Source organism: Strix uralensis, chromosome 37 (genome assembly GCF_047716275.1).
Source record: "Strix uralensis isolate ZFMK-TIS-50842 chromosome 37, bStrUra1, whole genome shotgun sequence".
Lineage (NCBI taxonomy): Eukaryota > Metazoa > Chordata > Aves > Strigiformes > Strigidae > Strix > Strix uralensis.
In genome coordinates this window covers 1,452,396-1,465,226 of record NC_134008.1, presented here as the reverse complement: position 1 = coordinate 1,465,226, position 12,831 = coordinate 1,452,396, and the positions used below count along the sequence as shown (strand labels likewise).

The following is a 12,831-nucleotide window of genomic DNA, read 5'->3' as shown; positions in this document are numbered from 1 at the left end:
TCCTCTTTGCCGAATAACCCTGGGGGGAATGACGACTTGCATCCCCGGGGGTATCCTGGTGATGGAAGGGGAGGAGGAAGGTCCCACCTGAGCATCCCGGTGGAGCTCTCCCACCGGGGCTCGCAAAAATACCGTCTCAGGGCTGAAACGATGCATTGCTCCGTCTGGTTCATTCCCGGGGTCTCGACGTTTTGCCAGGTTACGCTCGTCGCTGCCGAGAGCGCTGAAAAACTTGGGAGGAATGACCTGGGGCGAGAAGGCTGCGACCGTTTGGGGTTAAAACCCGCAAAAACCAGGTAGGGCTGGGGTTGATTTTGCACAACCCTTCTTTTTTCCCCCGCTGCAGTTGCACCCGGTTAGTTAATTGAGCCTAAAAACCATGCCTTGCGTCCTCCACGCTCGCTTAAAAGATGTGAGGATAATCCAGGTTTAGCTCAGAGAGGGTTTACTCTTGCGGGGTGACGCATCTTGTTGCATCTCCACAGGGCAACCTCGTCCCCTCCAAAGCTGAAATGTTGAAATAAAACCCGATTTCCCCTCCAAACCCCCTCACTGGGGTTTGAGATGTAGATTAAGAGCAGGTTACCTGCATGCTCAGCACCAGCACCAGCAGGATGAGGTGCCCCAGCCCGCTGCCTTTGAGGAGGACCCTGTGCCACCACGGGCACAAGGCAGGAGCTGAAAGAGGCCACATTGGTTAAAATTGTCTGTTTTCATGTGAAAAAGCTGGGTTTTTTAAGAGCAGGGGAGGAAAAAAAAGCTGGTGAGTTTGAGCAGAAGTTTATGACTGCTCTGCTTCCTCCAAAAAAATAAATCACCACTGATGAGGTCTAGAGGTTGGATGCGGAGTGAGGGCATCACCTAAGGGTGGGTTTTGAGGTGGTGGAGGGGCTGCACGTAGCCTCAAGAGCAGCCTTGGGTGCCCAACGATGGCGCTCAGCAGCCCTGAAACCTTCTGAAATTGGCTTAATTTAGAGCAGACGAAACCCACCCGCCGTGGGGGTGGGAGCCGGAGGGACGTGGGTCTCTCCAGACCTCGTCTCCACCAGGATCCCGGGTGTGGTCTCAGCAGTGTTGCTTCCCATCGAGCGTTGGCTCATGTTGGGCTTCTTGGGACCTATTTTGCCACCAAAAGAGGCAAAATCGTTCAACCTCCCTCTCCCCCATCCCTTCCTTGCTCCACGCGAGCCAAGATCCCGCCTTAGAGGACGTTTAATCCATCCAACGTTCTCCATCTATCTTGGAGACCTCAACAACATGGGCATGAAGAAGCAAGAGAACCCGAAAACTCAAAGTAAGCACTTCCCCCCCCCCCCCCAAAACAGGACTTACTGGGACACTTCTTGTCAGGAGAAAACCATCCCCAGGGTGCCTTAAATCAGCATAAACTATTTCTCCAGCCATGACCGCCTCAGAAAATTGCAAACGGGTCCCAAGAGTGAAGCCGTTCTTGGGCAACCTCTCGCCTTATGACCGACCCGCTCGTGCCTGTGTCTAGTCCCAGGAAATGGGGGCCTTTTATCCTCCTTTTTTTTTTTTAAAAAAAATAAAATACTTATATCCTACAGCCTTCCCTTGTAAATTAAGGCTGGTGAGGGGGTAGATGTCCTCTAGCCAGGAGGAGGTCACACATTAGAGGCATAATAACATCGATGAGTTTAATGATTGTGCCTGGCAGCCAGGAAACCATGCAGAGATTAAAAAAAAAAAAAAAAAATTAAAAAGCCTTTAAATAAGGTTTTTAAGGGTCAAAGTGAAGCATATCACAGTTTGGATCAGCATGGCCAGAGGCAGATAATCAGCTGAGGAGGACACAGGCCACAGTTGGTGTTTCTGCCGCAGAATATTGGCTGCGAGTGACTTGAAAGGGTTTTGGCCCCGCGTGGCTTTTTCTGCTGCTCCCGCTGCTTTTGGCACCAGAGTTGGGCTCTGGTTTATCCCGCGGATCCCTCAGGGGATTGCCCAGCTCTGGCACTGCCAGAGGCAGAGTCTGGTTTTCCTACCTGTTTCCCACATGCTGCTAATGATTTTTGCTTTATTTTGCTTTATTTTGCTTTATTTTATTCTACTTTCTTCTATTTTATTCTATTCTATTTTACTTTATTCTATTCTATTTTATTTTATTCTATTCTATTTTATTCTATTCTATTTTATTTTCTATTTTATTCTACTTTATTCTTTTTTATTCTACTTTATTTTATTCTACTTTATCTTACTTTATTTTGATTTTTACCCTGCAAGTGCATCCTCCCACCCCCGCTGTGGTTTTACAGCATCCAGACCTGCGTTTTACCCCATCTGGGACCCTTTGACCATCGCACGGAGCAACCAGCAATTCCCAGACTACACCAACCTTTTTCCTTCCCTTCTTTTTTTTTGGTTTCTTTTTGGTGTTAACCCCATTTGCAGCAGGTTTGGACCCGTCCCTAACACCCCCAGCAATGCCTTTTTATAAAGGTAGAAATGACTTTTTTTTCCCACACACCCAAAGGACAGCAAGAAAAAAAAGCAGAAATTTGCCCCAATACCTGCCAGCGGCAAGAAACGGGGTAACAGAGGAGAAACACAAAAGTCCCAGCAGGAAAAGCACTGCCTGTTTAAATCTTTGTTTTAATTTTAATTTTTATGATTATTTTGATTTTTATTTTTTTTTTAAATTATTATTTCCTTTTTATTCTTTTTTTTTTTTTTTTCCCTGCCTGCAAGCCTTTTTTGCTTCATGGAAACTTTTTGTGGTGAGCTGCTCTCACACTTTGCTCTTCCTGTGCCCTGCAAAAGCAGCTCTGGTGGCGTGTGACCATTGTTTTTTTTTAAAAAAAAAAAAAAGAAAAACCAAGAAAAAAAAAGGGAAAAAAAGAAAAAAGGGAAAAAAAAAGAAAAAAGGAAAAAAGAAAAAAGAAAAAAAGAAAAAAAAATCATGTTTTTGGGTAAAAAACCCTGGAGTCAGATATATTAAAAAAAAATCATAAAATGAGCTGGAGGGAACCACCCGCTCATTGTACTTTATCCTCGTAACATCCCTGAGGTCCCTTTTGGGGTGCCCTGACACCCTGGAGCACAACGAGCTCCAGCAGCAGGTGTTTTCCTCTTTTGCACCCCAAAATAAGCTGTTTTGCTGTTTTGGATAATCTGTCCTCCCCAGCTGAAAAAAAAAAAAAAGCTGGAAATGCAGAAAAAGGAGGTGAGGAGGGTGAAGGGTGGCGCTGGAAGGGAAACCACCGCGGTTTCGCTCGTGAGCAGCTGCCCTTGCTCAGGCAGCCCCTTCTCCATCTGCCCCAGAGGAGCCGCATAAAAATTCCCCAGATATAAAACAAAACAAAGAATTACTTAATTTTTTAGTATTTTCTGTTTGATGTTTCTCTTAGCAGGAGAGGGTCGTGCCTCAGCGTCCGGCTTGTTCCCACTGGCCAGATCCAGGTAGGGAGGTTTGGGATGAGCTGGGGGGGGCTGGTGGGAGTTGGAGTTAAATTTTAATTGTGGGGAGAAAATTTTAATTGGAGGGAGAAAAGTTTGATTTCAGGGAGAAAACTTTAATTGCTGGGAAAAAAAATTAATTGGGGGAAGAAAACTTTAACTGGGGGGAGAGATTTTCAGTTGCAGGGAGAAAACTTTAATTGGGGGGAGAAAAGTTTGATTGCAGGGAGAAAACTTTAATTATGGGGAAAAAAACTTTAATTGTGGCGAGTAAATTTTAATTGGGCGGAGAAAACTGGTGTCCTCTTAAAAACCACTGCTCCTCTTAAAAAAAAAAAAAAAGTGGTTTTGGTTCAAGACAGCAGCTTCAAAAAAAAACCCAACCAACCTTCCATCTACTTTTCTCATCTTGGTACGTTCCACTGAGGGAAATACGCGTCCCCTGGAATTTGTGACATTTATTTTCTTTCCCCAACATCATTCCTGAAAAGCCTGTGGGGAGGCTGAGGACTGACAGCCTTCGTGACACCTCTGATAGGTGAAACTTTTGCTTGGCAGGTGAAACCTGTGGTGGTGGAACCCAAAAATGAAGGAAACGAGGGTTTATTCTGGATTTTGGGCTGTGGAAAGGAGCTCGCGGGCAGGTAACTGTAGAGTGATGAACTGACTAATCGCTGTGTATTTTGTTGGTTTTTTTTTTAATACGTCTATAATTTGTGAACAAAAACCAGCTGAGGTAAGGGAGGGGGGTTGTAGGAAAAAAAAAAAGCTTTTTCTAGCACTTCCTTCAGGGGAAAATTTTTGTCAATTTTTGTTCTATTCAGCCTCATTTCAGATGCTTTGAGATGACTCATCCTCCATGAGGCACACAAGTCACTGTTGCTTTTGGGTCTTTTTTTTTTTTTTTTTTCCCCCCCCCAAAGATTCCAAATTTCTGCTTTTTTCTGAATGAGAAGAAAGAAATTTTTGAGCAGCTGAAGTGTTAAAAGACCCCCCAAAAATAAGTCTGGGATTTAAGTCCAGTTTAGACACCTCAGCGAGATATATATTACTCTCTGCCTTCCCTTCAACACTGACCTATTTTAGTTCTCCCAACTCTTCCTCCCATCTCCATCATCCTCTTGGTACACAATAAGGTAGAAAAGGGGCTTTTTGGGTCTCTCTCTACCCAGCCAGGGACTAAGATTTTGAGGGATCTTCTTTTGATTTGGCATATTTGTTGATTTTTTTTTTATTTGTTGATTGTTTTATTTGATGATTTTTTCAATTGTTGGTCTTTTTATTTGTTGATTTTTAAAAAGATTTATTGATTTTTTTATATGTCATTTTTTAATTATTTGGTGTATTTGGTTTCTGACTTTCTAATATTTTTGCATGGGGGGGAAAAAAAGGGGAAAGGTGTTTTTTTTCCCCATGAGATTTAGTTCATGTGATAGATGGGGACAAAGAGGGGGAAGCCTAAAAGAAAAATGGGAGAAGCCCCATGGGGTGAAACCACAGATTTTTCAGTAAAACCCTTAAGAAACAGAATTTTCTTTGCTCGTGGGGGAAAGAGCATGTTCTGGATCAGAAGACCCAGCGATGGAGTGACCATGACTTGAGTCGTTTGCAGGGTCCAAAGTGTCTCAGTTTAGGTGGAGCAAGAAGTTCACTGAGCCTTAATAATGAAGTAGAACCCAGAAATTAAAATATAATTTGAATTATGGTGCATTTCAGAGCAGTTTACAGCTGGAATTGGGGAGGAGACAATGTCCCCCTGCTAAGGCAGAGTTCTCAGAAGTAAAAAATAGATATAATTTGATTCCATGTGGAGAATTTTTGATGTTTCTCCCCCAAAATGACAGCAAGTCCACCCGGTGCGGGCAAGAGACTAACCTCTCATCATTTGGGTGTCAAATGATGCCTGTCCTTGAGGAAGAGTCTTCCCAAAGATGCTTTTGATGAGCATCACCCAAGTGATGTGGGGCTCGGTGCTCTCCACGCTGGCCTGAGATGGGGAGATTGCGTTAAAAGTCCCCTTCATCCTTGAGCAAAAGGAGAAAAAAAAACATCTTTTGGGCCAACAGCCTGGACCTGGAGCGTGTTGCTCCCCTCTGTAGCCCTGCAAAGGTGTTGAAGGCCACTTCTCCTGCAGGTTACAGCCTTGAGATGAAGCCGGAGGCACGTGTTGCCTGTCAGGTGACGATGGCGGTGCTGTTCATGGCTCTGCTCATCACGGCCGTCGCTTTTGCAGGTGGGTATCAAGTTTTTTGTCCTGTGGGGAATGTCTGGGAGATACTTTGGGTTGTTGCACGTGTGCCAGATCCACGCTCCCAGGGAAGACGCAGCCCAACCCAAGATGTCCTCTTCAGGAGAGGGACATTTCAATGGGCAGAGAAGCTTTTCTACAGAAGACCAAACCCATCTGCTCCATGTAGGAGCTGATGTTGTCTAGAAACCCTTAAAAAACCAACAGAAAGAGCAGTTTCATGGGTACAGTCACTTGGGCTTTCTCAAAGGTGTTTTTTCAGAGAAGAAGGGGGCCGTTTGCTGCTTGTCCAAGCAGCAAGAGATGTTGGCACGAGTCCCACCAAGCCAAGAAGTCTGCAGGAACAAGAGAACTTCTTTTTCTGTCCGTCGGCCATCGCTATTTTTGTGTTAATGACTGATAGCAATACCTAGGGGGGTGTTTAGGAATAGGGCTCTTGTAGAAATCCTCCTTAAAACTTTTGTTTTTGAAGGCCACCACCCTGTTTTTCTTCTTTGAAGGTACAGCACCCCCATTACTTGCCCAACGCCACAACGCTGGGAGAAGATTTGAGCTTGTTTTCTCCCTCCAACCCACCCAAGATTTCTCTTGGTGTCTTCATTTTTTCTTTCCTCCTGCTGTTGAGGCAGATGCAAGACTTTTGGAGGCCACGGGGTGGAGGATGACCTTCCCCACCCCAGAGAGGCAAGGGGAAGGTGTTTCTCCTTAATGCTGTTGCTCTATCGATGACAGTGCAGGCTTTTCAGCCTTGTCCCCAACCCTGCTTCTGGTGTCCATTCGACTGGATCGGCTACAGAGGAAAATGCTACTATTTTTCGGAAGCTGAGGGGAACTGGACATCCAGCCGGGACAACTGCTTGGCTCTTGGTGCTTCCTTGGCCTTGCTCGACAGCGTGGAGGACTTGGTAAGGAGACGTGAGGACGTGCTTAGCGTGGGGATGAAAGAAAAAGCCACCAACGTATTTGCTACCTTTTGGTTTCTTTGACCACTCTTCCAAGATCTTCCTTGGAGATCTGGGGTGAGGAGATGGGGAAAATGGTTTTCTGGAGGGTAGGTCATCATGGTTTTCTTCAAATTTCTCACCAAAGTCAATCTATAGCAAAAAGAAGCCCCGTTTCTATGCAATAATAAAGTTTTGCCTCAAAGAATACAGTTTTTGGTAGCAGATTGAAAGGTTCAAGCACCAAAAGAGCCCTAAAGGAACATGAACAACTGGTAAAATTTAGATTATTGGGTGGAAGGAGGTTTCTGCAGACCTGCCAGAGATGTCCCAAAGCCCTGTGACCTATAAAAGCCTTTTTTTCTCCTCTTTTTCAGAGCTTCGTGACGAGATATAAAGGGAGCTTGGAGCACTGGATCGGCCTTTCACAGGAAGATGAGGAGCAACCGTGGAAGTGGGTGAACCGCTCACATTTATCTCCCTTGTGAGTCTGTGTTTTTCATCGTTACGTTGTCGGTTGGTGTCTCCTCAGCCCCAAAAATGTGCGTTTTCTTCTGGCACTTGAGGTGCATCCAGAGGGAGCAACGGGACGAAGACGTTTGGGAAAGGCAACGTCACATCCGGAGCTGGTCTTCATTTTTCTCTTTGACTTGAGAGGTGGAAGCTGTGCTTTTAGTGGGGAAAACAGTGTTTGCTAGATTTTTTTTAATTTTTAAATAAGTTTTTTTGCTTGCAAAGCTTCAGGTTTCTTCCAGCCGACCCAGACTGCTGCCAAAATAGACATAATTCAACCTAAATATTGGCATGTTGATGCCCATGAGGATCCCTGGAAATTGAAGGGTGGGGGGGAAAAAACAATGTATGATTTTTTTTTTCTCCTTTTTTCTTGCTATCCCCACCTGAGGTGGGTTGTCTCATCTGTCTTTCTAGGTTTCAGATCCGCGGCGGTGGCCTCTGCGCCCTCGTGAAGGACGATGGGCTCAGCTCCTCCCGCTGCAGCGCCAAGAAGAGCTGGGTTTGCAATAAGCCTGAGCTGCAGAGCCCAAGGAAGGGCAACGGGACGAGACGAGCTCAAAACCTTTGCGTCAGCTCTTAAGGAGCTGCAGGGAGCGCTCCTCAAACCGAAATACCCGGTGAATGAAAAGGAAACAAAAGAAAACCTCAAAAAAAAAAAAAAAAGCCCACAGAAAAAGGGAACTCAGGGAAAAATGCCTATTGCCAAAAATTGCCCAAGAAGAACCAAAGTCATCATGCGTTTGCATTTGTCGACCCAACGCTGGCATGTGACCAATGAAAAATATCCAGTGATTAATCACAACGCCCCTGAAATTCGTACTTTGTGATGATTCACTCATAATTCCACTGCAATTAAACGTCAGAGCAAGAGGAAATCTGCAGGATCCCAGAAGGAGGTCTGGAGGGCGAAGCTGAGCGAGATGTCTGCTGCCTTGCACGGTATGACCAGAAAAATGGGTAAATGCTGTGGGATTTTTGCTTTTCCCGCTTTTTGTGGAGCTAAAGCATCAACCTTCGGGTTTGGCTGGCTGAGAAAAGCCTCTTGATGCTGTATGAGTACGTGGAAACACCGCAAGGATGGACAATGCGTGCGAGACTTCCAAGAGTTTGCTGCTTTTGTCTTCAGGGAAGCAACCAAGTCAACCTGTCAAGAGCAAGATGAAGGCGAAGAGACGTCCACGCATCAAAAATTCCGATTATTCTCTCCAAGGACTGAGCTCTGGGGGTGAGACGGCGACAGGATTGGGGAGGATTAGCCAAGTCAAGGTTGGAGAGAAGAGAAGGCAGTGACATCTTCACCTCAGTGCGCCGGTGAGGTTAGAGATCAAAGCCAGCAAGGTTTTTAAAGAAAACGAGGAGTAAAAAAAAGATTTTGCACGTTTTCATGGAACGTTGTGTCCAGGGAAGACTTTTGAGCATCTCATCTTGATAAAAACTGACACGTTTGCGCAGACAAACACGTGGAAACATGAATCACGTCAAGGTGAGGAGAAAAAACCTGCTTTAGGTGGGTGAAGTGTGAAGGTTCACAGGGAAAACCCTTCTCCTGCCCAACCTCAAGTGTCTTTTAGCATCGCTGAGCTCCTCAAGCATCCAAAAAGTGGGTTATTTTTTAAAGACTGCCTGCCATTTGTTAAAGGTTCTGTCCTAAAAGTAAGATTTGGGTGAGTTGTGGGTGAAATTTTCCAGGTTTTCTTAGTGGCTTGATGAAATGTGGTGTAGGACATCTCCACGGTCTTAAAATCATCGGCCAGGGTTGGGGTGGCTGCTCACAGCAGAGTTGTCTTCGAAGCTTTCCTGCTTCCGGCAGAGCTGAGAAACCCCCCAGGGTCCAGCTGGCTTAAGGGTTTGTTAAATAAAAACCTAAAAAACTGAAGAACTAAAACCCCTAAAAAACTAAAGAACAAAAACTAGAAAACCTAAAAAACTAAACCCCTAGAACTCTAAAAAACTAAAGAACTAAAAAACCTAAAGAACAAAAACTTGAAAACCTAAAAGACTAAAAACCTAAACCCCTAAAAAACTAAAGAACTAAAACCTAAAAAAACTAAAGAACTAAAGAACAAAAAGTAGAAAACCTAAAAAACTAAAAACGTAAACCCCTAAAAAACTAAAGAACTAAAAAACTAAAAAAAATTAAAAACTAAACAATATTTAAAAACCGAAGAAGTGAAAAACTAAAGAACTAAAAACCTAAAAAACTAAAGAACTAAAAAACTTTTAAAATGTAAAGAACTGAAGAACTAAAAAACCTAAAAACTAAAAAACTAAAAAAGGACCCCATAAATATAAATTAAATCTTTAATATTTTATAGATAAACCAATTTCTTTTTAACAGAAGCGAATGTGCATCCGGAAACGCCCTGGTCCATGGTACCCCCCTGTGGCTGTTTCTGTTACTGCTTTAAATTATAGCCTAAAGTTTTTGGGGGATTTGGGGAATTTTTTTTTTTTTAATTTTTAAAAAAATTATGTCTTCTGCACGTCCGAGGGGCTGGATCCGGGCAGGACTGGGCATCGCTGCTCCTTACCCACAGTCGGACCCGCCGCTGAGGAGCATCATTCACCCTGGAGATGATACTAAAGGCAAAAACTTCTTCAATTTACGCCCAACCCCTGGAAAACGACGTGGAAAATGGTGCAGGATAGTGGGGTGCAGGATATGGGGGCGCTGCGCTGGGGTGGACCAAGGGGTGAAGGACATTGGGGTGCAGTATATTGGGGTGCAGAGAGGGCCGCATCCTGCACCAGCAAATAACCCACATCGGGGGCTCAGCCGCTTCCCGATGCCTTTTTGCTTAAAGCTTAAAATAAAACGTTGGAAATAGGGCTGGAAATTAAAAATTAATGAGGTTTTGGTGCTGGGGGGAAGGAGAAAATATGATTTTTCCTCCAAATAAGCCTGTCAAGGCTGCTGCATCCAAGGGCGACATTGAATTTGCTGGCGGCTTTTGGGTTGGGTATAAAAAAAAAAGTATTTGTTATATTTTGAGCACATTTATAATTAGCTGCATGTTAATTATGCAGAAATACATCCTGAGCGTGGGGAACAGCAGAAGAAAATGCTGGGGGCGGGGGGTGGTGTGTGTGTGTGGAATTGGGCACAAGCACATCCTCGTGATGACAAAATAAACCGAGGTAACAGCTGGTCTTAACATAAAAATTAAGATTTTTAATTTGTGTTGGAAGCCTGGACAGGGACAGGCATCGAGGTCAGTAAAAACCACCTTCAGAAGGGGAAAACCCCCAAGTTTTCAGCTCAAAACCAGCTCGGTGAAGCCCAGGTCCCATTAACGAGCTTTGGATGAATTTAATAACAGCGGCTTTCAGATGAGACGAGCCGCTCCGAGCTCGGACCCAAACCCCCCTGGATATAACCCAAAATGGAGCCATCTAAGATGGAGGTAGGACCATGGGGTGGAAATGACTCCAAGACCTGGAAAATAAGACTTGAGGAGCATCAAGGAACGTTTCCAACCGCCGTGGAGCAACCAGTTTTGGGGGGACCCCGCTGGCGCATCAACCCTTGGGGGACAGTTTGATGGTGGAGAGGAGGACGCAGAAGTAGGGTGTGGTGGTTTAGTCCCTGCCGGGGTCTGAGACCATGTGGCCGCTGCCCCTCCCCCACAAAGGGAGTGAAATACAAACCCCGGGGCTGAGATAAGGAGAGGTTTAATACAACAGTGCAACAGCATCACAACAAACAACAACAATAACAATAACAGTGATAACAATGAACAGAGCAAGATATCTACCGATACAGCAGTGAGAGAGAGAGATCACGTAACACACGCGCTCACCGACTCTCCCGCGCTTGGGCGCCAGGAGGTGACGTCAGTATGGTATTGAATAACCCGGCTAGAGCTTCCCCCCACTGCTGGGGAAACTAAACCCTATCCTAGCTAAACCAGGACACCGCCAAATGCAATTTTTCCTCCCCTTTCCTGGTGTGTTACTGTTTAACAGCAATAATTGGGACTGGGATTCAGCCTGCTGGCTGCAGGCTGGGTTTGGGGGGTGCGGGTGCAGAGCTGAGCTGGGAAGGGCAAACAGAAACCAAACCCAGTGTGCATCCCTGTGCTGTGCAGTGATAACAAAGCTGTGACCTGGCCCTACAAAACCTGGGGTCGCCTCTGGACACAGGGTGAGGCAGGCTGGGTTGAGGCAGCAGTGGGCCAAGCGATAGTTTCTCTCGTGGATTTTACAGTTTGGAAATGTCCTGGAATGAGGGAAGAAAGGAAAGGATGGAGCAAGAGTCCCGTGGAGTCGGCTGTAGCGTGCCGAGTGTGCTGGTCACTGGGGGCTGAGCAGGGGCGTGGTGGCCCAGGGGACAGTTTTATCTGGGTGAGCAGGATCTGCTTTCTGCAGAACATGCTCTGTGCCATCGCCTCTCAGCATGAGCATTTCAAGCAAAGCAGCGTTCCCATTAAGAAAATATTTGTAGAGGGTAGTTCTTTGTAATGATTGCTGGTTCCTTCTCTATTTGTAGTTGACCTTGCCAACAGCTTCAGTCCATGCCGAGAAGGCAGATTTGTTGAGAAACGACTGAGATGCCCTTCAGAAGGTACTGCTGGAGGCAGTCGGCTGGTCATAAAACCAAAGGATGGAAATACAGAAGAGCTGAACAGCCTACGGAAGAGAGAGCAAGCTCATCCTCTTCAGAAATGAACAGCACGGTGAGTTTTATTTCCATATGCCTAAGGTTTTGTTTTTCTGTGATTGGTGTAACTGTAATGAGAAGCAGCAACTTTACAAGTAATGGATGATAATAAAGGGGGGAAAAAACCAACGAGCTGTCTCAGGCTTCCAAAATCTGATCCAGGCTCAGCTACAGATATTAAAAAGCCTTTTTTTCAGGACATGATGTTGTGAAAAGGTTTGCATATTTTCTGTGAAGAGATTCTTGTCATGCTTTGCTGATTAGCCTGGGAGAGGGAGACTGCAGCAAAATTCAGTGTGACTATTTCTGAGGTTAAATAAACTACTGTGTGGCAACACTTGGTTGTTACTGTGTTAGATGCTTCATGAACTGAACTCATGTCTGGTATGAGGGAGACGAGATTTCAATCAGAAATTGGATAGAGAGGAAGTTATCTGGAAGGAGGCTCGTTTGAAAGGTCTGAGCGATCCCTTTCGAAACTGGTGACGAGTTTGAATGCTTTCACTCTGAGCACAGGGTACGGAGGAGAGGAAAGGATCTCTTGGACCCTTGAGGGTCCCGAGGACTGGAACAGCTGAGACAGATCAGATAACTGCAGGAGAGGACTTCTGAAACCTCTTCTAGTGAAGCAATAGTAGAAGGAACTGGCTGACTGACAAGTTTGTGTGTTCCTATAGCCAGTGGGAATAAACATTTCAAGGTGAGTGTAATTTATACTTACGCATGTGCTCTCCAGTGAGTGAAGGAAAGGAAATACTAAGATTGAACATCTACAGCAGTGGCATCTGCTCTTTAGCTTATGGGAATCACTAAAACAACTTTTATGGACATTATTAGATCAAAATATTTTATTCATCATGCTAGCTGAAAAAAGAAGGATTCACTTTGTGCTCATATCTGAAAACAGCTTTTCACAGAAAGCAAGAAGCTCCAAGTTTCTTACCCCTGCCTAGAGTTTCTAAACAGGTGTGTAAATAAAGGGGCTTTTCTGTTTCAGGTTTACGTAATAGCTGTTATGTTACGATGATGCAAGACCAAACACACCCCCGAGA

At 45.0% G+C, this 12,831-nt stretch overlaps 1 protein-coding gene and 1 long non-coding RNA gene across 2 annotated transcripts in view; one reads left to right on the top strand and one right to left on the bottom strand.

Annotated features, from left to right (window-relative positions):
- LOC141937094 (uncharacterized) overlaps nucleotides 1-12,831 on the bottom strand; it is a 786,032-nt gene that overhangs the window by 438,395 nt on the left and 334,806 nt on the right. The gene's annotated exons all lie outside the window — the stretch shown is intronic.
- Nucleotides 4,001-7,699, top strand: LOC141937103 (C-type lectin domain family 2 member B-like). The gene is made up of 5 exons (XM_074854506.1): nucleotides 4,001-4,058; nucleotides 5,549-5,647; nucleotides 6,395-6,567; nucleotides 6,981-7,087; nucleotides 7,534-7,699. The coding sequence occupies exons 1-5, from the start codon at nucleotides 4,001-4,003 to the stop codon at nucleotides 7,697-7,699; spliced, it is 603 nt and encodes a 200-aa protein (XP_074710607.1).

Coding starts and splice junctions, on each gene's coding strand:
- LOC141937103 (XM_074854506.1), top strand. CDS start 4,001: ATGAAGGAAACGAGGGTTTATTCTGGATTTTGGGCTGTGGAAAGGAGC. Junction 4,059..5,548: donor GGAAAGGAGCTCGCGGGCAG/GTAACTGTAGAG, acceptor CTTCTCCTGCAG/GTTACAGCCTTGAGATGAAG. Junction 7,088..7,533: donor CGCTCACATTTATCTCCCTT/GTGAGTCTGTGT, acceptor CTGTCTTTCTAG/GTTTCAGATCCGCGGCGGTG.